The 23759-nt window shown below is 35.2% G+C and overlaps 2 protein-coding genes across 5 annotated transcripts; one reads left to right on the plus strand and one right to left on the minus strand.

The window, feature by feature from the left end:
- The first annotated feature begins 904 nt into the window (after positions 1-904).
- LOC111991924 (protein argonaute 4) lies at positions 905-8727 on the plus strand. 4 transcript variants are annotated; one of them, XM_024023729.2, is made up of 24 exons: positions 905-1022; positions 1455-1515; positions 3036-3323; positions 3430-3635; positions 3728-3952; positions 4066-4202; positions 4287-4384; positions 4476-4573; positions 4715-4883; positions 4976-5092; positions 5179-5286; positions 5411-5473; positions 5556-5669; positions 5745-5910; positions 6010-6122; positions 6260-6397; positions 6568-6698; positions 7034-7099; positions 7184-7247; positions 7368-7479; positions 7581-7654; positions 7766-7860; positions 7959-7990; positions 8181-8727. In XM_024023729.2, exons 3-24 carry the CDS (start codon positions 3039-3041, stop codon positions 8354-8356), a joined length of 2787 nt encoding a protein of 928 aa, XP_023879497.1. In that variant the 5' UTR covers positions 905-1022; positions 1455-1515; positions 3036-3038; the 3' UTR covers positions 8357-8727. The 4 variants fall into 4 exon arrangements, with proteins under 4 accessions (XP_023879497.1, XP_023879498.1, XP_023879499.1 ...); XM_024023730.2 differs by having other exon boundaries at positions 924-1026; XM_024023731.2 differs by having other exon boundaries at positions 940-1030.
- A 307-nt stretch (positions 8728-9034) lies between these two features.
- Positions 9035-9697, minus strand: LOC111991926 (early nodulin-like protein 20). The gene is made up of 2 exons (XM_024023733.2): positions 9451-9697; positions 9035-9366 (listed from the first exon to the last, which is right to left on the minus strand). The coding sequence occupies exons 1-2, from the start codon at positions 9695-9697 to the stop codon at positions 9035-9037; spliced, it is 579 nt and encodes a 192-aa protein (XP_023879501.2).
- Positions 9698-23759: the final 14062 nt, after the last annotated feature.

Genomic DNA, 23759 nt, shown 5'->3' on the forward strand with positions numbered 1-23759 from the left:
AATTATGATTTGCAGTTTAAAATTTAAATGTGGTAGTTGACCACCATGTGGCACCCACAAAAGCAAATGACAACCAAATCCCACCTTTTCGAAACACACAGAAGAGACACCCTTCAACAAATCCTGTCTTGTCTTTGCCACAGAATGGAGAAACGCATCATTTTACTGTTTGTGTGTATTTATTACTTAGATTAGATTAGATTAGATTTTTTAATAAAGGCCAAAAAACAGGGACACATCCGTCATTTTGAGCAGTGGCAAAACCGTAAACGTAAAAAATTAACAGTGTCCCCTAGGGAGCCCCACCTAGTGGAGTTGGCGAAACACGAGGCGCGAGTGACCCAACCAATTCGACCCGACTCCCGAGTTCAGCCAGACCACTCAACGTCACTTATTAAAATAAAAAAGTAACCGAACACTATCCATTTATTGTCGAGCAAGACTACATAAATTTACAAAATTTTTGAAGTAAATTCGTAGCATGGAGGCAAGCCATAATGATATTGATAGGTTTTATATAAGTTTATATTTTTATCGCTCACAATTTGTCATATAACACAACTTTTATTATAATTAACTGCACGTCACTTTTAAATAGGCTAATCATTCCTTTCAATTAGGGCAAAAGTTATGGTTCTAAACTATTGCAACTAATTGCGGTAATCAAACTTTTTCATTAATGACACATAGCAATCTCAGCCGTCCATCACCGTCGTAATGACAATTACAGAAACGATGATAGATTGAGATGCAGAGGATGAGGGACTAGTTGCCTAGGGTTTAACGTAGTGGAGACTTGGGAGAGACAAAAGGTAAGTAGAAAATGACCGGATGACCCCACATCACTGTAATATTTACAATTAAGTAATTTCACCCACTACCACTATTCGCTAACACTTTCTCTCATATAGGGTTGGTTTGTTTGTTTTGGCTGATATCACACAAATCTTTTTGAGAGGCTGAGCGGAACAAAACAGACCACTCACCACTCTGCGTTGACAAGTTCCAGTGACGACTGACGAGTGAGTTAGTAAAAACCTCTCTCTCTTCCTAGTTTCTACTATTATTTAGAAGAGCAAAGACTCTTTCTTTTTCACTGTTTATCTCTTCTGCATTTTGGGTTTAGGTAACTGACTTTTGGTCTAACAACTCCCTTTGGTTTTTTGGATTTTTTTTTTTTTTTTCAGAACTGTTTTTGGTGTTTTCAGGTTTAGTGTCTGTAATGCTGTGCTCTTTTTTCTTTTCCTTTTTTTTTTTTTTTTTTTTTTTTGTGTGGGGTTTTTTTTTTTTTTTTTTTTTTTTTTTCTGTTTTTTGATCTTGGTTGCAGTAATATTGTTGTGGTTTTATGTTTGTGTCCTTTGAAAAATAATGGGTTTTTAAAAAAAAAAGGTTTATTTTGTGGTTTATGGGTTCGATCTGCGCTTATTTGCTCTGTTTTGGGTTTTGCTTGCAGAGTTTACTGTGGAATCTCCGAGACTTGGGCTTTGAAAAGCCGTTTGTTTTAGCTTTTTAAGGTAATATGTTGTTTTGAATATACGATATTATTAATGTTCTTGCTTGCATGTCTGTTTGGGGTTAATGTGTTAGCATTTTCGTTATGTACTATGTGTTTGGGTAACTCTGTAACTAACAGTGTTTTCATAAAAAGAAATTTCCATTTCTAGTTTGAGTTTGCTTGCTTTTTCTGTGTTGAGTAAATTTTTTTTTTTCTGGGTTTATTGAACTTGATTTTGTTTCTTGTTTTAGTGTCTGTGACTTTAAAGACTGTTCTTTGGTGTTGCATGTGCTTTGTAACATTGTACTTTCTGTTCAATCTTTTGTGTATGTAATGTTGGTTTGTTTGTTAGAGGCTTCTTCAGCTTTAATGGTTGAGTAATTTCTTTCTTCTTTAGCTGGTAATGTTTCCATATAATATGTGTGTACTGTTTTCCAAATCTGCATGCCTGTTTTATGCTTGAATCTCTCTAGAAACTAGTGTTATTTAAATGTCATTTGCTGGGTTTGTCTGGTTATTCAAAGTTTTTCTAGCTTTATCATCTGTGATTTTAACATTCGTTGTTTCTTTCTTTTGATTAGTTTAGCTTGCTTTTATGGTGTTAAATAAACTGTTTTACTTCTTGTTTGTCTGGGTTTGTTTTTGTTATGTACAACTACAAGCTATTTTTTACTTTTAGGGGTCCTAGTTTGTTGCTCAAAAATCTTTTTCATGCATGGTTTGTGTACTGCTTTGAAGGGTTCTGATCTGCAACTAAATGTTGCAACTCCTGTTACCATTTCTTATTTTGGGTTTTCTTTTTTGGGGAACTTGCTTATGCTTTAACATAAAACTTGAAGTTCCAAAACCCAGAGTTTGAAGACCTTTTTTTATGTTTATTTCTGCAGTATGCGTTAAAAAGTTTGTATAAATTGCGTTATTTGTTGGTTATGCATTTGTGCTGTATTTCTGACGGTGGTAATAACCTCTCATGTGTCAGAATCTGCTTTATTAGCCACTGAAATATTGTTTTATTAGGATTGTCTTCTCTCAATGATGTTTACTTTAGTTGTCTGTTCTGTTGTTTTGTACTAAAGAATTTGTGTGTCTTATGGGACCATTAGCTCTAGTTCAAATGGCTACTTATTGCCTTCTTTCTTTGTAATAGCATGGTGGAGGGTTCTAATGCCCATGAAAAAAGTATTGGTCATGCTGTCCGGGGTGCTTCTGATGACATAATTTTTCTATTAAAACATGAGTTTCACAGAAAATCTTATGAGCTCATAGGTTCATTCCTTTTAGTTATTACTTATTAGAACTTGGTTTGATTTGTAGCACTTTATTTAGGATTCCTGATACCACCTTTATGTTTTTATTATGCTGTAGGCATTTGGAGGGGTTATATTTTAGTGTTCTGCCTGAAAGTTATGCAAAAGTAATTTCATGAGTTGATCTTGATGACGATAACTTTGGTTTATCAGATACCTGACTTATAGATATATATATATATATATATACACAAACTCATATAATACTTTTTTTTTTTCATTTTCCTCTTAGGTTATGGATTCATTTGAGCCAGATGGTAATGGAGTAGCAAATGGGAATGGAGCAACAAATGGGAATGGAGCACAGGAAGCATTGCCACCTCCTCCCCCTGTTATTCCTCCAAATGTTGTTCCAGTCCGTGCAGAAGGAGACCAACCTCCTGAACCTGTTAAGAAAAAGGTTATGCGAGTTCCCATAGCTAGGCGTGGTCTCGCAAACAAAGGACAGAAGATACAACTGCTTACTAATCACTTCAAAGTTGGGGTCAATAATGTTGATGGGCATTTCTTCCATTATAGTGTATGTTCTGACTGTCTCGTATACAACAACCAAGTTTGGTTTGGATGAAAATGTTTCATTTTTTATCTTATTCATATATTTTGACTACTGTGTGTGTTTTGAACAGGTTGCTTTGGCCTACGAAGATGGTCGCCCTGTTGATGGTAAAGGTGTTGGAAGAAAGGTGATTGATAGGGTGCAGGAGACTTATGATACTGAGTTAGCTGGAAAGGACTTTGCTTATGATGGGGAGAAGAGTCTGTTCACTGTTGGTCCACTTCCCCGCAACAAGCTTGAGTTTACTGTTGTACTTGAGGATGTCATATCAAACAGGTACATGCATGATTTATGATCGTTTTTATTTGAAATGTTCTGTGTTTTAGGGAGTTAATCTCTAATTTCTCTTGAATGTCCTTTCTGTCTAGAAATAATGGAAACAGTAGCCCTAATGGTCACGGAAGTCCTAATGAAGGTGACCGAAAGAGGATGCGGCGTCCATATCAGTCGAAGACATTCAAAGTGGAGATTAGCTTTGCTGCAAAAATTCCCATGCAAGCCATTGCAAATGCACTAAGGGGTCAAGAATCAGAGAACTCACAAGAAGCCCTTAGAGTGTTGGATATTATATTGAGGCAGCATGCAGCTAAACAGTGAGTAAATTATAGTTACTTTAAAATTTTAATCTGTTTTTCTGCCCTTCTGAGTGTGTATTTTTAGTTCAATTCTATATTGTATCATATTAACCATTTTGTTGCTGTTACAGGGGCTGCCTGCTTGTTCGTCAATCTTTCTTTCACAATGATCCAAAAAATTTTGCAGATGTTGGAGGTGGCGTTCTTGGCTGCAGAGGATTCCATTCAAGTTTTAGAACCTCCCAGGGTGGCTTATCTCTGAATATTGGTAAGATCATTTGCACTTCTAACTTTTTTTGACAATTTCTGAATCTATTCTTATGGTCGCTTGTTCTGTTTCCTATATGAATAGATGTATCAACTACCATGATTATACAGCCTGGACCAGTGGTGGATTTCTTAATTGCCAACCAGAATGTGAGAGATCCCTTCTCACTTGATTGGTCAAAGGTAACTAAATTATTGACTCAGCATCTTTCTTTTATTTTGGTTACTTGTTCCTTTTCCTATTCAACGCAATGTTGGTTGTTTGTATTAACAGGCTAAACGAACACTCAAAAATCTGAGGATTAAGACGAGTCCTGCCAATCAAGAGTTCAAGATAACTGGATTGAGCGAGAAGACATGCAAAGATCAAATGTATTTTATCTTTTTCCTTCATTGGTGTTGAAACTGGCCTGTCATTCTTTTTCTGCTCATATAGCACCTAATTACAACCTGAACTCTTCCCCTTTTGTAATGTAATTTTTTAAGTAATTTCTATGCTATGCTGGCTTGTAGGTTTACACTGAAGCAGAGAGGAAATGACGCAGATGGTGAACCTCAGACGATAGAAGTGACTGTCTATGATTATTTTGTTAATCATCGTGGTATAGAATTGCGTTATTCTGGAGATCTCCCATGTATTAATGTTGGGAAGCCAAAGCGCCCAACCTTCTTCCCTCTTGAGGTGAATAAATGATTATAGTTGTTTGACTTAGTGCTACAAATACGAGTTCTTATTTAATGTGGTTTCTATTGCTCCCTTGTTTTTTTTTCCAGCTTTGTTCATTGGTGTCCTTGCAACGTTACACAAAAGCTTTATCCACTCTTCAAAGAGCTTCACTAGTGGAAAAATCAAGGCAAAAGCCGCAAGAGAGGATGAAGGTTTTGTCTGAGGTAGGTGTTTTTGCTGAAATTGTGATGGATTTTGTTCTTACTGCCATATTCCCTTCTTACATTTTGGTCCCTGTTTTCTGTTGCAGGCTTTGAAATGTAACCATTATGATTCTGAACCTCTGCTACGTTCGTGTGGCATTTCAATCAGTACCAGCTTCACTCAAGTTGATGGCCGTGTTCTGCCAGCCCCAAGGGTATTCTCTTTTATGTCATAATGAAGAGGGCTCCTGATTGTGTAAATAGCCTTTGATTGAAATTAATAGTCATTGTTACCCGGGATTAGTCAAATTTTCCCTTATTCTCCTGTTTTCTCAACAGTTGAAAGTGGGCAATGGGGAGGATTTTTTTCCTAGGAATGGTCGATGGAATTTCAACAACAAGGTATTTCCTTTTTTTTTTCTTGCTAATTTTGATTTTGATTTTGATTCAGTGGTTCTTATGGTATTTTCAACATTTTGTGCAGAAATTAGTGCAGCCAACAAAGATTGAACGCTGGGCTGTAGTGAACTTCTCAGCGCGTTGTGATACACAAAGTCTTGTACGGGATCTAATTAAATGCGGAGACCTGAAAGGAATTGTAAGTATGTTCCTGATATGATTACTACAATGCCTTGTCTGGTAACTGATAGCTATCTTTCTTGCATTCTTGTAGCAAATAGATGCTCCATTCGATGTGTTTCAAGAGAATCCTCAGAATAGACGCGCTCCACCCATGGCAAGAGTGGAGAAGATGTTTGAGGATATACAATCAAAACTTCCTGGTGCTCCACAGTTTCTTCTATGCTTGCTTCCCGAGAGGAAAAACTCTGATCTTTATGGTAGAGTGATATGATCATTTCCTTTACTGACAGTATTAATTGCTTTGGAATGGTCTTGCAGTGCAAGTGTTTTCTAAATGAAATTTGTTTAATCTTAAGGTCCATGGAAGCGAAAGAATCTAGCTGAGTATGGAATAGTCACTCAGTGCATTGCTCCTACTAGGGTTAATGACCAATATCTTACCAATGTTCTTTTGAAGATCAATGCAAAGGTATGCTACTGTGTGGGCTAGTCCATCTCTGTCTCTCTCTCTTATTCTGCTTCTGGTTTGAAATTGGTGGTTGGGATACAGGAGTGTTACTATTGTATTATCACACTTGTTCAATTTGCCTTTTGTCTTGACTGTAGATGGGTGGTTTGAATTCATTACTAGCTGTTGAACACACTCCTTCAATTCCATTGGTTTCCAAGGCTCCCACCATCATACTTGGGATGGATGTGTCTCATGGCTCTCCTGGGCAGTCTGATGTACCATCAATCGCTGCGGTAATATATACTGTCTTTGGCATATCTTTCGGAATAAGTATTTTGCTGTTCAAATTTTGCAATTCCCAGTGTTTTCTGTGGGGGTAAATATACACTTAATCAAAATCTATTTCCATTGGAAACAGTTCTTATCTACTAAATTTGTTGTAATTCCTTTTGTAAAAACTCAGGTGGTCAGCTCAAGGCAGTGGCCATTGATTTCTAAATATAGGGCATCTGTTCGGACACAGTCCCCGAAGGTTGAAATGATAGATTCTTTATTTAAGAAAACATCCGAAACTGAAGATGACGGCATAATGAGGTGGTGTTTCTATCTTAATCTAATGGGTGGGGGTGGTAGGTGTTATGTTCAAATATTGTCAATAAAAAAAGAGAGGGAAATATCAATAAATAAACAATCAAATATTTAAAAAGAGCATGGTGAAGGGTTAAAAAGTCAGTGAGCTCTAGCTCCAATATAACTTCCCTTGTAAGAGCAAGGTGGAGGATTAAATCTTTGAGTTCAAGATGCATCAGGTGCATGTATAATTATTAATTAAAAAAGGATAATATGAAAATGAAAGTTCTCCTGCTGATTCCCAGATTAGAAGATTAAGTGACATCTAATTGGAACCTCATTCTTTTCTCCTCTTTCAGGGAGCTTCTGCTGGACTTCTATACAAGTTCAGGGAAAAGAAAACCAGATCAGATTATCATATTCAGGTATGTCACTCTTTAAGTTCTTCATTTTTGTTAGCATTAATGCTTCAATTTTCCTATATTAAGTCAGATTTTTATTGGATTTAGGGATGGAGTCAGTGAATCGCAATTCAACCAAGTGTTGAACATTGAACTGGATCAAATCATTGAGGTTCTCTAACCCCCAACCAGTCCTCTTGAATTATATCTTTAAAACCTGCAACTTTGCTTTATTTGTGAGGTGGTTTTGGTCATTGAACTGGATCAACTTAATGTTTGCTACTGTTTCTAGTCCTGCAAGTTTCTCGATGAGAAGTGGAACCCAAAGTTTGTGGTAATTGTTGCACAGAAAAACCACCATACGAAATTCTTCCAGCCTGGATCTCCTGATAATGTTCCACCTGGTGAGCAAGCACACCTAAGTTTCTGTAGATTACTCTATTATGGTATCCAATATTAAGCTTGAGGATTTGTTCCTTTTTCTTCTGTCCAATCTCTTGTGCAGGAACTGTTATAGATAACAAAGTTTGTCATCCACGAAACAATGATTTCTACCTATGTGCACATGCTGGAATGATTGTCAGTATCAATTTGTTTACTATGACCTGATTGTCGGATTAATTTCCTGATCTCTTTTTGTGATATCAAGAAATTGATGTACTGACTTCTTTTGATCTTCTGTTGCAACAGGGTACCACAAGGCCTACGCATTACCATGTCCTGTTAGATGACGTTGGTTTTTCAGCAGATGATCTACAGGAACTTGTGCATTCCCTGTCATATGTGTGAGTAGATATTTGGCCTTAATGATTGCTTCAATTGCTTGTTTTGAGCTAGAGTTAGCTGGTACAATCCTTCTAAATTATACTTGTGCTAAATGCAGGTACCAGAGAAGCACCACTGCCATTTCTGTAGGTAATGCAGAGTTGATCATTGCCTGTCGCTGATGCAATCAACTAAATTCACTTACCCAGCTTTATGATTGAAGTAGATTTTGATATTATTTGACTTGGTTCCTGAATCCTACTACTGACCCATTTAGTGTAACTAAATCCCAAAATTAGTTGTATTCTTTTGTTATCTGAAGTTTTTTCTCTGCGTGCAGTTGCTCCTATATGTTATGCACACTTGGCAGCCACCCAAATGGGACAGTTCATGAAATTTGAGGAGTTATCTGAGACATCCTCGAGCCATGGTGGAGTGACTTCTGCAGGAGCTGTTCCTGTCCCACAGCTTCCCAGATTGCAGGAGAACGTGTGCAACTCGATGTTCTTTTGTTGAGAGGCTTGTACCCTCTGCCTATGAAAAATGACAGTAGTATTATGAACACATGGTCTGTATATAGCCGTAGTTTTTGGTGTGGCCTCCCCTGGCTGTGGAGACGTTGGACCACCTTTTTGATATGTTGATGTCTAGGCCTGTCAGTGGTACCTCTTAATTTTCTGCACTTATATGCTGCCGCTTGTTCTGCGGCCATCCTAGTTACATGTATCTACTGACTTTGTGAAGTCTAGTTACTGATGATGGTTTTGTGTTTGGAATCATAGACCTGGGTTTGATCTGGATGGCCAGTTACAGAAGTTTATCTTTTTGTAGCATCCATCAATTTGGTTATGAAATGAATGTGGGGAGCTAGTTAGTGATTTTACTTATCTTCGGAAGGGTGCCATGGCTGAATTTTATTCTCATTTGTCATAGTATGGAGAGAATGACTTCTGACCCTGGCTTATTACAGGATTACTTTAATGATATGATAAAATTAGCTAATTTATGTGTGGCATTTAATCACTGCCACCATGATGCAATTGGATGGCCATGTTAAAGTTGAAATCTGCTTCAGAACAAGAGAGCTGAAAAACTTAAAATGGTGATCATCTTAATTCATATGTTTGCCATAAAAGTTAAAAGTTTCTACAACAAAGCAAAAAGCCTACTCCTATTTGGTGAAATCCTCAGAATTTATATGTATTTGAAGAGGAACGTCCAGACTAGTGCGGTGGCAATTAGCACAAGTTGGATATTGTTCCTGTAGATATCTGCGGCAGAAGTTTTATGCACTACAATTGGTACTGCAGGTGGGGCCTGGTAATCGCGAACCAGAATTTCAACTTTCATTCCCTTGAAGCAATATCCTCTTCCGCTGAGGAAGTAATAAGGTCTTGCCTCTGTGAGATTGAACACGTCGCGACCGCCCCTTGTGATATTCTTTAAGAAGCCTTCGTCAATGCACTTTTCATAGCTAGTCTTGTTCACCTCCAAAACGTTGTAGAGGTGCTTATCAAACCCAAAGTCTTGAAATTGCAAGAAAAAAAAAGGGTCACATTTGGCTGAAAAATTAGTATGACATTAGCGCATGAAGAAAAAGAGAAACTTACAGAGCCAGTCACCCACAAAGAACTGCTCGTGGCTCGACCAATCTTTGAAGTTAATGTTGGGTGCCCAAGTGTATCTTCCACCCCCAACCCTGTGGAGTACTGGGTCTCTGCACTTTGCGGAAAATATACCCATCATGATGACAATCAAGCACAAAACCACTTTCCTAAAATTCTTCATTTTTAACAGCCTAATTCTCCAAGAGCACAAGTCCTCGCAGAAAGGTTCAAGAAGCACATTCACATGCATATCTCATGCGTATAGGCGCCGGTGCTAATCTCTAATTCATTTACTTGACATTTGGCAGAAGAATCAAATGCCTATTTAGCATGAACTGACTAGCTGGGTTTGGAATTTTTTTGGCTGAATACTTGGGTTTGGAATTGTACTAAACCAAATGCTGCTCATGTCGGTTCTTTGGGCCTCATGTGGCCTACTTTTTAATGGACATCTGCAAAGAAAATACAATGAACAATACTAATTACATTGGCTGCGAGCATCTTGGCATCTCACCGAATATGAAAACGTAAAAGAGATCTTGGATTATTGGAGACATTTAAACAAAGAACACTAAATGACCCTCTACGATACATACATGTTACCTCTCAAGGTTGCATACATTATTTATTTTCTTAAGGGGGTTAATTGACCAAGAAACAAGCTACTAATAAAATAAAGAAGGTTATGTGCACAAAAAAATCTATCCCTTAGGTTCAATGTTTGAAAATCTTAAGGTATAAAATATCTTTTGTACGGTTGGTATTTGTGGCCCAAGCCCAAAAACAATTAATTTGTAGAGTATGAGTGAAAGAGCTAGGTTAAGTATGAGATTGATAACAATGGATCACAACTTTGAAACACAAGCCAATATGAATTTACACGTAAAATCCGAAAATTCAAAGAGCTACACTATTGTTTATCTGATGAACAAAAATCTTAGGGTTACAATCAAACTCTCTTTTCCTCCCTCTCTTTTGTTAGGAGCTTCCTTCCTTTATATAGTCACCCATCTCCTCATCTCCATCGTCCACTTGTTCCTCATCCATGAGTTTGCTTAAGTACATGTCACGTCAGGCATCTTCTTTTAGCTCTGTGTGAGTGGCGGTAGGTTAGGATGCACTGTTCAGGGGTCTTCTCCACATAAATGTGGCCAGAAAAGTTGCTGTAGTGCATTAAATACGGTAGTAGCAGCTTTCCCCTTAGATATTTCTCCATTCTTATCGTTCCATAGCATACTCAGAACTTATCTTGATCAGGTGGAGTCCTCGGAAGGTCATTTTGGCCTTTCACACATTCAATTGATTTATAATATTGCGTCAGAGGATTACAACCTCTTCGGACAGGAGATATCCTCTTCGGATTGTGATAATTCTTCCTTTTGAGGGTCCCACTTCCAGACAGGCCCTGCCTTTTCCATCTTCCTCTTCTCGGTCGCAAAATAGCCCTCCTATGGGCCTTCGGCCCATTACGTTGGGCTGGGCCTTTCCCCCCCCCCCCCCCCCCCCCCCCCCCCCCTAAAATGATAAAATAAGAATGTTACATTGAAGATTTACATGGTACTAATAGTTGAAAAATTGGCAAGAAAGAAGTCTTTAAAAGATTTACATGATAATTGACAAATTAACAAGAAATCTTTGTAAATCTTTCCTAAGCTATCGAGTGGGGTGCACACTTGTTAGAGGAGGGAGAACTACTCTATGTGTAAATAATTTTACTAAGTTATCAAACTCCATACGTGATTATCAAAAATAAATTTTTGAGTATCCTAATTTGTATAACACATAATTTCTTCTTCTTCTTCTTCTTTCTTTCTTTCTTTTTATGTCTTAAGAATATATCTAACACATACAACCTAATTGACATACAAGCTACTCTATCTAAAAAAAGATAAAAATAAAAATAAAAATAAATACAACGGGATTTTCCCCCCCTCATCTCTTCAACCAATTGCCTTCAAACTAAGATCACAGTCAAGCTTGCATTCCATCTTAGTTTTTGGAAAAACCACAGTAGAATTAAAGGATCTTGCTCACCGGTTAATAGTAAACAATATCCCTATTGACATAAGAAGACAAAACAAGTAAACAGTATCCTAACAAAACACTATTCATGAATAATCTTGTCGCACTATGAAGATTTGTTCCAACTCCAACAGTAAAAAATCAGATTCGTTGCATTTCACCCAAAATTTGCTTTCAATGCATTTCCTCCCTCAGCTCCTCAGCCAATAGCCTTCAAACTAAGATCATAGTCAAGCTTGGATTCCATCTTAATTTCTAGAAAAAACCACAATAGAATGAAAGGATCTTGCTCATCGGTTAATAGTAAATAGTATCCTTATTGATATAAGAAGATAAAACAAGTAAACAATATCCTAACAAAACAATATTCATGAACAGTCTTGTCGCACTCTGAAGATTCGCTTCTAGCTCCAACAATAAAAAATCATATTCGCTTTCAGTGCATTTCATCCCAGTAAAAGCAATTCACTATTGAAATTTGTGGGAGCTTCAGAGGATCCAATGATTCCTCGGTCTCTATAATTTAGAAGCTCGATTTCATTATGAAGGCATTCAATTTTTTATTACCACTTTTATCATTTTGTTCCAGAATTCTAAACAGGAGAACCTTTTAGGTTTTAGTAACTCTACCAACCTTATTGTAAACGGTTTAAATGTGTTCAAGCTTTCTGTTATTCACTTATTTGTATTGCAACTTTGTAAGTTTTATCCTCAGTAATATAAAGCGTTATATATATATATATACACACACACATACTATCTTCCGTGACAACTTGGACACCCACTGAAACTGCCATATACAAGTTTTTCACAAATTTCACCATGTAAAAGCTAAAGACTCAAGTAATAGTATTTATTTAGGTGTATGACTTCATATATTCTTTCTTTCTTTCTTTTTTCCTTTTCCTAACAGGGAAGGGCGGGGGCAACAGGGGTGGGTGAATATTCCTACTAGAATATACTTGGAGTATTGTTAATATCATTGTAATGATATTCATAATTGTTTAATTCTTTAGATATATTTCAGTTTAGTGTTGTTACTTGTTAGTTATTAAAGTTTTTTAATTTGATTCTATTTATTTTATATTAAATAGCCTTATCTATATTACTATTTAAGGGTTTTTCCTATTTGGATTGGATTTTTATATATTCTAAAATGCCCTATACTCAACGTTTAAGTAGAGAGAAAACTTGGGGACAACCCAGTAAAAGTATATGCCTACAAAATAAGATTACTCTCCCATTAATCCATGTCTTCAATGATTCTATCCAAAACTAGGGGTTTGCAAAATATCCATTTAACCTGTTGACCCATTCGACCTACTTGCCTCGTGCGGGTCATTAAGTTAGGTAGTTTGGGTTGGGCAGGTTAAACCCCCAAAATTGCGGATTAGGTTAGGTTACGGATTGAAAATTTGCCAACCCACTACAATCTGACCCGCCCGCTTAATATATATATATTAGTTCAGATTGTTAAGTATTTAAAGTTAATCAATTCACCTAATAAATTTTTACAACTAATCTATAATCAATTCCCTAAACAGAACTGGCCTTCAAAAAATTCCTTAAACAAAATCTAAAGAGTCAACAATGAAATCCTAAACGCCCCTACCTACTAGGGGTGGCAAAATTTGACACGACCCGCAAACCTGACACGACTAATTAACTCGTTTATAAACAAGTAATGAGTTGAGACTAAATAGATTTGGGTTATATTCGAGTTGACATATACTTTGTATTTATATGCATCTAGGTCTCACTTTTTCTTCTCACCTTTCACTTTTGCACTTCACCGTTAGCCGCTGCATCTCCCTCCCTCTTTCTTCTTTAACCTTTTTAAAGGCTTTTTTAAATTTTAAATTTTAAATTTTTTATTTTTTATCCTTTCAATTCTTCACCATCAACCACACAAGTAATTGCTTTCTTGTCTTGTTTTACAAAAAATTGTTTATGATGACATTTGTGGACCACGAAATTGCCAAATTGGAAACCACTCCTAGTTCCAATTTTCCTTTTCAAATTTTCTAATTATAAAATTCAAATTAACAATAACCATTTTCAAGATATACTCCAACTTTCCAATTACTTAAATTTAAACACAGTGTTTTATTAGATGAAAACTATCTGTAATTTTTATTTATTTTATTTTTATAGATACAATAGAATTTTAACTTATAACATTCATAATAATTAGTCTTTATTTTTAGGCCAAGATACTAATTGAATTTTGGTATAAATAAGATTTGAATCTCAAATATTTTATTTGATAATAAGAGATTTTATCGATTTAACTAACTAAAACCCACAACTATTTGCAATTTCTCTCCTTTAGAATTATGTGCCCATTTGACATTGTTCTATAAACTGGAGCTTTTGCAATATAAAGCTTTTATTGAATTTTTTTTTTTTTACAATGAATGTTGCTTTAAATTTTTTTAGTTTATAAAGCATAAATAACGAATTGTTGGGTTTTTTTGTGTGAGTAAAATATATAAATTTTAGCGTTAAGACTTCCTTAAAGCTGTTTTGTGAAATTGCCAAATTTCAACTAAGAGTGCTTGAATCCACTTAAAGGACTTTTCTGCTCCTCCAAAAGCAAAAACAGATGGACCCTATAGCTGACAACAAAAGAAAAATCTCTTATTATTATCATATGACATCATGAAAATCATTATAATATTTAAAAATTTAAATTAAAAAAAAAAATACTAACTATGCTGGTAACACCAATTAACTTCCACTTTTTTTTTTCTTTTTTCTTTTTTTGAGGAAGAATTAACTTCAACTTAAGATCTATTAAGTATCACTTGAATTCAAGTGATAGTTTAATGGTAATGATGTTTATTAACTATATTATAGTTTGTTTATAAAATTAATGTACTATAATCAATTTTTAAATAATTTTTTTATTCTTTAATATGTAATACGGAGTATATATTTGGATGAGGTTACTTTTATTGACTTACTTTTTTTTGAAAATAAGTTCTTTGAAAGTACACTTATAACTATAAAATGTGAGATTTCTACGGGGTGGGGGGGGAGTGCATATACTGAGGACGAAAATAAGTTGAGACTTTAAACTTTGTAAAATTAAAACTAATTAAAAATTTTAAAATTTGAACCTAATTAAATAATCAAAAAATTATAAAAATAAGCTTATCTAAATAAATTCTTAGTATAGAATCAAACTTAAATATTTATGAAATGAAATATGTTCCTTAAATTTTTTATCATCGATTGTGAAGTGGTAAAAACTTCATCATTTCAGTGTTTCTAAGAAATGCTTGCAAGCACAAACCGATTGTTAAGAGATTAGGCTTATTAAAAGAAAACAAAAATATATAAAGAGGTTGAGGAGCAAACTTGTAAAAATAAAATCATCCTAGATACTCTTCCAATTATTTTTCTTTCCCCCTCATAAATTTATGCTTGGGTCAAAAAGTGTGGGCGTGATGGAGATTCCCCATCTCTCTCCATCCATTTTGCCTAATAAGCTTATCTTATGAAAATGGAGAATTACCGCAAAAGTCATGCATGGCCCATGGGATTACTTAGATTTAAATAATATAGTGTGTGTATATATATATATATATATATATTTATATAGTCTTTAAAAAGAGTGAATAAGAGAGGGTAAGCTGCAATATGGGTCTTAGAGCATTCCTGTTTTCTTTCCTAAAATTTTCTTTATTTTAAGATAAGAACCAATTTTTTTATTTTTAAATGAAAAAAAATTTAGTTAACTACTTTTCAAAAAATTCATAAATGATTTTCTATTATATATCCTATTTCATTAATTTTCTATTATTATTTTTGTGTCCTCCCTTTTCTTTTCTTTTTTTATATTCTCTTTAGTTTTTCTCTAGCTCACCCAAATAAAACCCACGATCAAATCAAAAAATAGAGAGAGAGAGAGAGAGAGAGAGAGAGTAAAATAAGGGGATGGGAGACAAATTGTGTCCCAAGCTACAACAGCAACCAGTGTCACCATTGGTGTTAGGCAATACTACAAATTTGACAACATTTTTTACATCTATTGGTGTGACAAGTTTGTACTAGTTCTTATCTACACCCATCATTGATATTATTTTTTTTACCTACCATTAATAATTTGCCACGTTAAGGGGTGTCGAATTTTTTGTATCTGTACTCTATCCATTTCACACAAATTGGTTGAATTTTTTTGCTCCAAGACTTTGATTAGTTTGTTAGGCAATGTGAATTGACTTGAGAGAAAAATAAGGGGATGAGAGACAAACTGTGCCCGAAGCTACTCTAGTGCCACCTCAGTGTTAGGCAATATTTTATACACAAAAAATTTGACAATATTTATAATATCTATTGGTGTGAAAAGTTTATATTGGTTCTTATTTGTGCTAATTATTGATATCAATATTTTACTTACCATTAATAATTTGTCACGTTAACAGATGTCAAATGTTTTTGCGTCTATATTCTGTCCATGCCATACAAATTGGTTGAATTTTTTTGCTCCTAGACTTTGATTTGTTAGGCAATAAACACTGACTTGACCAAAAGGACTGAATATTGCATAAAATTGACTGGAGTTGCAACCTTCCAGCAAAGGTTAGTTTCCTAACTGTCCTAGAGCCGATTCTAGCCTCAACTTTGTCTTGCAGAGGCTTAAAGTATTTCAAGCTGAGCTTACCAGAAACTAGAGGCAATCACAAATATTTGACATGCCATTGAGAAAATAAGCTGGTCATCTGCAAAGCCCGTATCAGTTATCTCCAAGTTTTTGCAATGAGGGTTGAATTTGAGACTAACAAACAGTACCTCAACACAAAATTCCAGCTAACAAACAAAAATTCTAAGACCACATAATAAATCACAATTGTTCATGGGGTAGATTATGAGTGGTAGAAAAAAAGTGATAAGTCTATATGAAAGTGATATTTAGCCAGTCAAAGTTTGTCATATAGGAAAGTTGTGGAAAAAGTTGTGACTTTTTATGTGATATTAAAATTATTTGCTAACAAAATTATAATATTTCCTTAACTCAGCCTTAATTGTACATCTTTCCGTGCAAGAGTCTTATGATACCCTTTCACTAACTCGTGTGCTAGCAAAACATTTTTTCAAAAATGTCTTTGCCTTTAGGATGTGTTTATTTGGAGGTGAAATAGGGTTGATGGAAAACATTAGAGAGAAAAATGGAAGTAAAACTTTTTTGAGTATATTTGGTTGGGTGGAGAGGAAGGAAAATAAATAGTAGGATCAAGATGTTTTCTCCCCTGGCCCACCAAAAAGTTTTCTCCCCAAAATAGAGAGAAAATTGAAGGGAGAAATTGAACATTATTTTTGGACAAAAATGCCCATGTGCAATTGCACATGGGCTTCATCCACGTTGCTTTTCTTCATAGCTTTTTTTTTTTTTTATTAAAAATCTTTTTTCCATGTTACTTGCTCTTTTTTTTCTTTTTGTTTTTTTTTTTATTTACTGGGCAAGCTTGTCTAGTATTATTATTTTTTTTTTTTTAGAAGTGATTTTTTTTATTCACATGGTTTTTATTTTTTAATAAATTTAGGTGATTGATTTTTTTTTTTTTTTTGTTTATCACTTTTTTTTTTATTTTAATTGGATATCATTTTTTAATAAGGTTATATGTGTAAATTTATACAAATTCACTTTTTCTATTCCTCCATTTTTTTACTCTCAACAAAACAAAAATGAGGGAAATTAAAATTTTTTATATCTTCCCACTATTCTATTCTTTCACTATTTTCTATCCTCCTACTTTTCCACCATTCCAACCAAACGGACTCTTAATGATAGCAGCATATGGAAAGATGTGGTATAAATATTTAATTATTTTTTTATTCAAAAATTTTCTCTTCATGACGATTGGAAATTAATTAATAATTATTCAAACTTTTTCACTCTAATATCTCTTCGTTGGGAAAAGCAAAAAGAAAGGATAAAGAAATAATATCTAAATAAAGTAGTAAAGTAATAGAATATATAATATATGATGCATTGTAAAGTGATATATTAAAATAGATAATCTTTCCTTAACTCAACCTCAATAGTACATCTTTCCGTACAAGGGTCTTATGATACCCATTCACTAACTCATGTGCTAGTAAAACATTTTTTCAGAAATGTCTCTGCCCTTAATGATAGCAGCATATGGAAAAATGTGGTATAAATATTTAATTATTTTTTATTTAAACTTTTCTTTTCATGAGTAATGGGAATTAATTAATAATTATTCAAATTTTCTCTCTCTAATATTTTTTTGTTGGGAACAATAAAAAAGAAAGAATAAAAAAAATATTTAAATAAAGTAGTAAAAGAATATAATAGCCCAAACTGCCATTAACAGCAATTAAGGCTCTTACTTTCCCAAGCATGATTCTTGTGAATGCTTCCATGGCCACCAATAAGGCTCTTACCTTCTTTAAAATAGCCCAAACTGCCATTAACAGCAATTGAAAACTTAGGACTTGTAATGCAAGCCCTAATCTAATTTACAAATCTTGTAGATGCCCTAACATCAACACAAAATTCCAGCTAACAAACAAAAATTGTAAGATCACATAATAAATCACAATTGTCCATGCGGTAGATTATAAGTGGTAGAGAAAAAGTGGTAAGTCCATGTGAAAGTGATATGCAGCTAGTCACAGTCTGCCATGTAGGATAGTTGTAGTAAAAATTGTGACTTTTTTTGTGGTATTAAAATTACTTGCTAACAAAATAATAATATTTCCTTAACTCAGCCTTAATAGTACATCTTTTCGTGCAAGAGTCTTATGATACCCTTTCACTAACTCATGTGCTAGCAAAACATTTTTTCAAAAATGTCTCTACCCTTAATGCTAGCAGCATATGGGAAGATGTGGTATAAATATTTAATTATTTTTTATTCAAACTTTTTCTCTTCATGACTATTGGGAATTAATTAATAAATATTCAAACTTTCTCTCTCTAATATCAGCAAAAAGAAAGAATAATGAAATAATATTCAAATAAAGTAGTAAAATAATAGAATATATAATATATGATGCATTGTAAAGTGATATATTAAAATAGATAATCTTTTCTTAACTCCGCCTTAATGGTACATCTTTCCGTGCAAGAGTCTTATGATACCCTTTCACTAACTCATGTGCTAGCAAAACATTTTTTCGGAAATGTCTCTGCCCTTAATGATAGCGCATATGGGAAGATGTGGTATAAATATTTAATTATTTATTATTTAAAATTTTTCTCTTCATGATGATTGGAAATTAATTAATAATTATTCAAACTTTCTCTCTCTAATATATTTTCATTGGGAACAACAAAAAAGAAAGAATAAAAAAATATTTAAATAAAGTAGTAAAAGAATATAATATGTGATATATGATGTATTATAAAGTGATGTATTGAAATAAATAAAGTAACATGATCAATGTGATCCATCCTTGCTTATGCATAGGCTGAGCAAACGTTAAGTCTCCCAAACATCATCAATCTAAAGCATAATTTTGGCACATTAAAAAAAATTACACTTGAAAAAGAGTTTATATTTCTTACCAAAGTGGTACTGATTTAATTGGTTTCAAAAAAAAAAAAAAAAAAAACCTCAACAGCTCACACAACACCACTTCAAAGAAAAGAGATTTGAAAAAATAAGAGGAAGATAGGTAGTACCAAGAACCAGAAGCCGATGAAGCAAAAGGACCTACGCTTCTAAAGTTCTAAGTAAAAATATTTTTTTTAAAATGATAAATTCTCTTGGATCAAACAAACTATAATATTTATTTATCTTATGATATTACAGTTGTCACTTGTAGCTGTGAACGCCATTCGTCTCCTCGATTCTTCAGTGTTTAGGGATCTTGAACAAATACCCTTGCCCAGTGATCTGCTTGTCCAGGAGCAGCCTCAAGATGATGCTGCTAAACAGGGAGAGGATAGTCCTGGGATGGAGTTGGCCCAAGAGATAAACTCCCACGTGGTGGTGATTGATGAGGACAACCTGACAACCACCATTCCTACCGAGGGGCAGGGCACCCCTCAAGCAAGCCAAGGGCTAACCTTAGCCATTGCTAGCGAAGTCTCCCTTGACACCTCGGCTGTGACCTAGGGCCCAGCTACATGATTCTACTGACCTGCCAACAGTTTTCTTTTTGTTGTTTCTTTACTTCTTTTTTCATGTATTGAACATTATTTGGTTTGTTACTTGTAAGGATTGAATTATTTTAATGAAGTTTTCCATTCAATGCTTTATTTCATTTCATTATCATCTTTATTTTACTCCACTCCTCAAACTATTACAGTATTCTAATTAGTATGTGACTCACATAGCTGAATCATTTCATACATATAATCTACCGCCTTTGAACAAAATTGAGCCATTGAATTTCACCAATTATCCTAAGTATATTTGGTTGATGACCCAATCATGATATAAAGCTTTGTGGTTTAATGTGCCCTTTCATTAATGTTATCAAGCTTTGTGGGCGTCCGTTGTCAATACGAGGGAAACTTCCTAAACAGAAGGACTTGTATAAGGGGCCCTTACCCCCTTCCACTGCTTCATGGCCTTTCTGATCCCTTTTCCTCTTGTGGTCTGCAGGGGCAGGTCGGAGAGGTTGAGTGGACGGAAGGGGGGGGGGGGGAACTTGGCTTGGTTGGCTTTCTCTGGTGCATTGCCCACTACCTGGGACTCCATCAGGTCTTTAAGTCCTTGTTTGGTCTTGCACTGAAGCCCCATAGCTTCTGGAATTGAGGGATCTCCTTGTGTTTGACTTACTTATGTTGAAGGCAGTCACGGCGGGAGCCTCTAGGGATGGAGTCAGTTGAAGACCTCAAAATTGTCCTCGGAATCAAGCACCTCGACCACTTCTTCTTCTTCTTCTTCTTTGGTGGCTAGCTGTAAAGGGGTCGCTTTGTCCTCGACTTTGTACTGAAGAAGCGGCTCTACTTTTAGTACACCTTAAGGTCTCGAACCTAGGTTGAGAAAGCTAGGCACAGCTACGTTGATTAGTTGTAAGCGAGGGTCCTTCACCTTTATCACACACTTCAATGCTTGAAAATTGGACGAGATAAGGTTGTAGTCGAGGATGAGGTGGGCCATTCTTAGTTGACCATCTTTGTGAACGAACACCTCAGCTTTAAGTATCTTGTCTAAACTCGGCTGGTTGACAAGATTGAAGTTTGGGACGGTGGCGTGCTTATCTGCAAAACCATTAAGAAAACAAAAAATATCGTCAACAATAAAATAGCACAAATCAAAGGAAAGTTCGTTTACAAACACCAACGATGAAAAGTAGGAACAAAATATGTCGAATGGAGAGGGAGTAACTTTAAAATAATCAACCTAAACCTAAAATCCCACCTGGTAGCCCTTCTCTCATCGGGCAGGGGAGGCCATCATGCCACTCCCCTGAAATGATAAGAAAATCTTTGTCCATGCCTTTGTTGGAATCAGGGAGGCATGAGATGAGCCTAACCTTGGGATATCTAGTTTTTAGGTAATATCCTTGCCCTTTTAAGTGATGAAGGTTGTAAACCCAGTTGACATCATGGTGGGTAAAGTTTAAGCCCATTTTCTCATTAAAGGCGTCTACACTACCTAAAATCCTAAACATATTTAGGGCACATTGGGTGGGAGCTAATCTGTGAGCCTTTAGGTAATCCCTAGTGACTATGCCCATGGGGATTCTCATCCCTCCCTCTATAAAGGCAATCAGTGGGATTATCACTTCTCCCTCCTGCCTATTAGTGTGCCAGTCCCCTTCCTTATAGTACCTAATGGAGACTCTTAACGGAGTTCTATATTGAGCTTTAAAGCTCTCTATGCTCTCCATAGAGTCTACCAAGTAAGCAAATTTACCCATGTTTGAAAGAGGGTTTAAGGTACTAAAATGGTAAAGGAAAATTAGGAGGGCCATAGAGAAGGGGGCTCTGTGTAGAGAAAAGTAGAAGGAAAAAATAAATGACAAGGTTTAAAAAGACTTACGCAAAGAAAGAAACTCTCCTTGGACTAGCTCTTGATATTTATGAGTGCGCAAGTGAAATGAATGATTTGTTCAAGCAATATTTGTATCAGAGAGAGAGATAAGCAGGAAATTTCCCACCCGAGTTCCAATAAAATCCCCAGCCGTTGGATCTGCATCGCACCGTAGATTGGGGGGAACATGGAACCGCAAAAATTTAATAAAGGTGCGTCTCGGATGCCAAAGCGTCAGGAGCGTGCATTGGGCAGTTAAAAAGGTACCTATGTAGACAGAGATGATGTATGATAAGAGCGGGGTAATTGTGATGACATCGAAATCCTCCTTTCTTTCCGAGGAGCAAAAAAGGAGAATTTTGAGGGGTTATTGTATGGATGTAGGCCTAGTAGTATATATTGGGCCGAAGGCCCGATCCGAGGACGCCTAGTAGTCTGAGGACGGGTAAACGTTTTTATGGAAGTCTGCATTAGTAAATAAAGAAAGGGATTTGGTCATGATGGTCTAAGAAGGTGGTCCGAGGAGGGATGTTTCCTTGGCTGAGCAAAGCAAATGTCAGAAGGTGCGGTCTACCATTTAGAATGTTCCAGCAGATTTTATTGATAAGGATATACATTATGAAAGCACAGGACAAAGGAAAGCTATGAAATATCTAAGAAAAAGATGTTATTACCACATTGAATGCTCTGTAGCTAACTCTCTTGCTACATTAATGAGGAAGAGATATCTGAACAGTAATTTTCAGCCTTACAATTACAACCAAAGATTTCAGGAAGGTGCTGATGGGATAAGGATTAATACCAGCAATCTAATCTACACATGGAGGGGGGAGATGAAAGAAAGAAGATAGTATAAAATAGAAAGAAGACCCTAAGGAAAAAGGATTGGAGAATTAAGAGAAAAACACTGTAAAAACAAGAACAGGACTTGTAACCAAATTCAAAAGAGATATATACAAGAACTGATCTTCCTCGGATTGTGCCGAGGACGATTTTCTTTAGATAAAACTAGTTTATCTTTGCTTTCTTATCATTTGGGCCCACTATAATTGTTGTCTAACTCATTAAAGCATATATTTATAACCCATTCTCTACAAATTCATTATATTGGGCTCTTTGGCCCTAAATCCTTTAACCCTTAGGGCTTAGGAACCAAATTGTGACCTTACAATTTTATTAGATGAAAACTATCTACAATTTTTAAAATTATTTTTTATAGATATAATAGAATTTTAACTTATAACATCCATGATAATTGCTTTTTATTTTTAGGCCAAGATACCGATTGAATTTTGGTATAGATGAAATTTGACTAACTAGAATCCACAACTATATACAATTTCTCTCCTTTAGAATTATGAGCCCACTTGACATTGTTCTATAAACTAGAGCTTTTGTGATTAGACATGGCAAAACGGGTCAGACCCGTTTGACCCGACCCGTTTGACCCGCAACCCGTTTGACCAGTTTAAAAATGACCCGTTTTGAACCGCAACCCGATTGACCAGACCCGAACCCGACCCGACCCGCCCGTTTTTCCACGTCTACCAACGTTGAGTAGATTGAGATTGAGGTGTAATTCTTATAAGATATTTACTTATTCTTCTTCACTTAATATGTTATGTACTCCATTATAGTTTGTCATTCTTTACTTGCCACCTTCATTTTCTCTTCCTACTTTAAACATATCAAAAATTATACCAAGATTAGCTTCTAGAAAGCTGGAATAAGAGTTGCACCTAATTTAGGTATCAAGTGTTTAGTGGTAATTAGTAAGTGGTAATAGTATCACCAATGAAAATCTAATCACAGTTAAGGAACTTAGAAACAATTGACAAATTGCATCTATTTCAAAAAAAAAAAAAAAAACTTGTTTGAAAAATACGGGTCAACTCGACCCGTCCCGTGACCCGTTTGACCCGCAACCCGTTTGACTCGTTTAAAAATGACTCGTTTTGACCCGTGACCCGTTTGACCCGCAACCCGATTGACCCGACCTGAACCCGACCCGACCCGCCCGTTTTGCCATGTCTATTTGTGATATATAGCTTTTATTGAAAAGTTTTTTTTACAATGAATATTGCTTTAAAATTTTTAGTTTATAAAGCATAAATAATGAATTGTAGGATTTTTTTTTTTTTTTTTTGTGAGTAAAATATATAAATTTTAGCGTTAAGACTTCCTTAAAGCTGTTTTGTGAAATTGCCAAATTTCAATTAAGAGTGCTTACATCCATCTAAAGGACTTCTCTGCTCCTCCAGAAGCAAAAACAGATGGACCCTATAGCTGACAACAAAAGAAAAATCTCCTATTTTTATCATAATG

The sequence above is a fragment of the Quercus suber genome, unplaced genomic scaffold (genome assembly GCF_002906115.3).
Source record: "Quercus suber isolate HL8 unplaced genomic scaffold, Cork oak 2.0 scaffold_74, whole genome shotgun sequence".
NCBI lineage: Eukaryota > Viridiplantae > Streptophyta > Magnoliopsida > Fagales > Fagaceae > Quercus > Quercus suber.

Coding starts and splice junctions, on each gene's coding strand:
- LOC111991926 (XM_024023733.2), bottom strand. CDS start 9,697: ATGCATGTGAATGTGCTTCTTGAACCTTTCTGCGAGGACTTGTGCTCT. Junction 9,367..9,450: donor CTTTGTGGGTGACTGGCTCT/GTAAGTTTCTCT, acceptor TGCAATTTCAAG/ACTTTGGGTTTGATAAGCAC.
- LOC111991924 (XM_024023729.2), top strand. CDS start 3,039: ATGGATTCATTTGAGCCAGATGGTAATGGAGTAGCAAATGGGAATGGA. Junction 3,324..3,429: donor GGCATTTCTTCCATTATAGT/GTATGTTCTGAC, acceptor TGTTTTGAACAG/GTTGCTTTGGCCTACGAAGA. Junction 7,655..7,765: donor GTGCACATGCTGGAATGATT/GTCAGTATCAAT, acceptor CTGTTGCAACAG/GGTACCACAAGGCCTACGCA.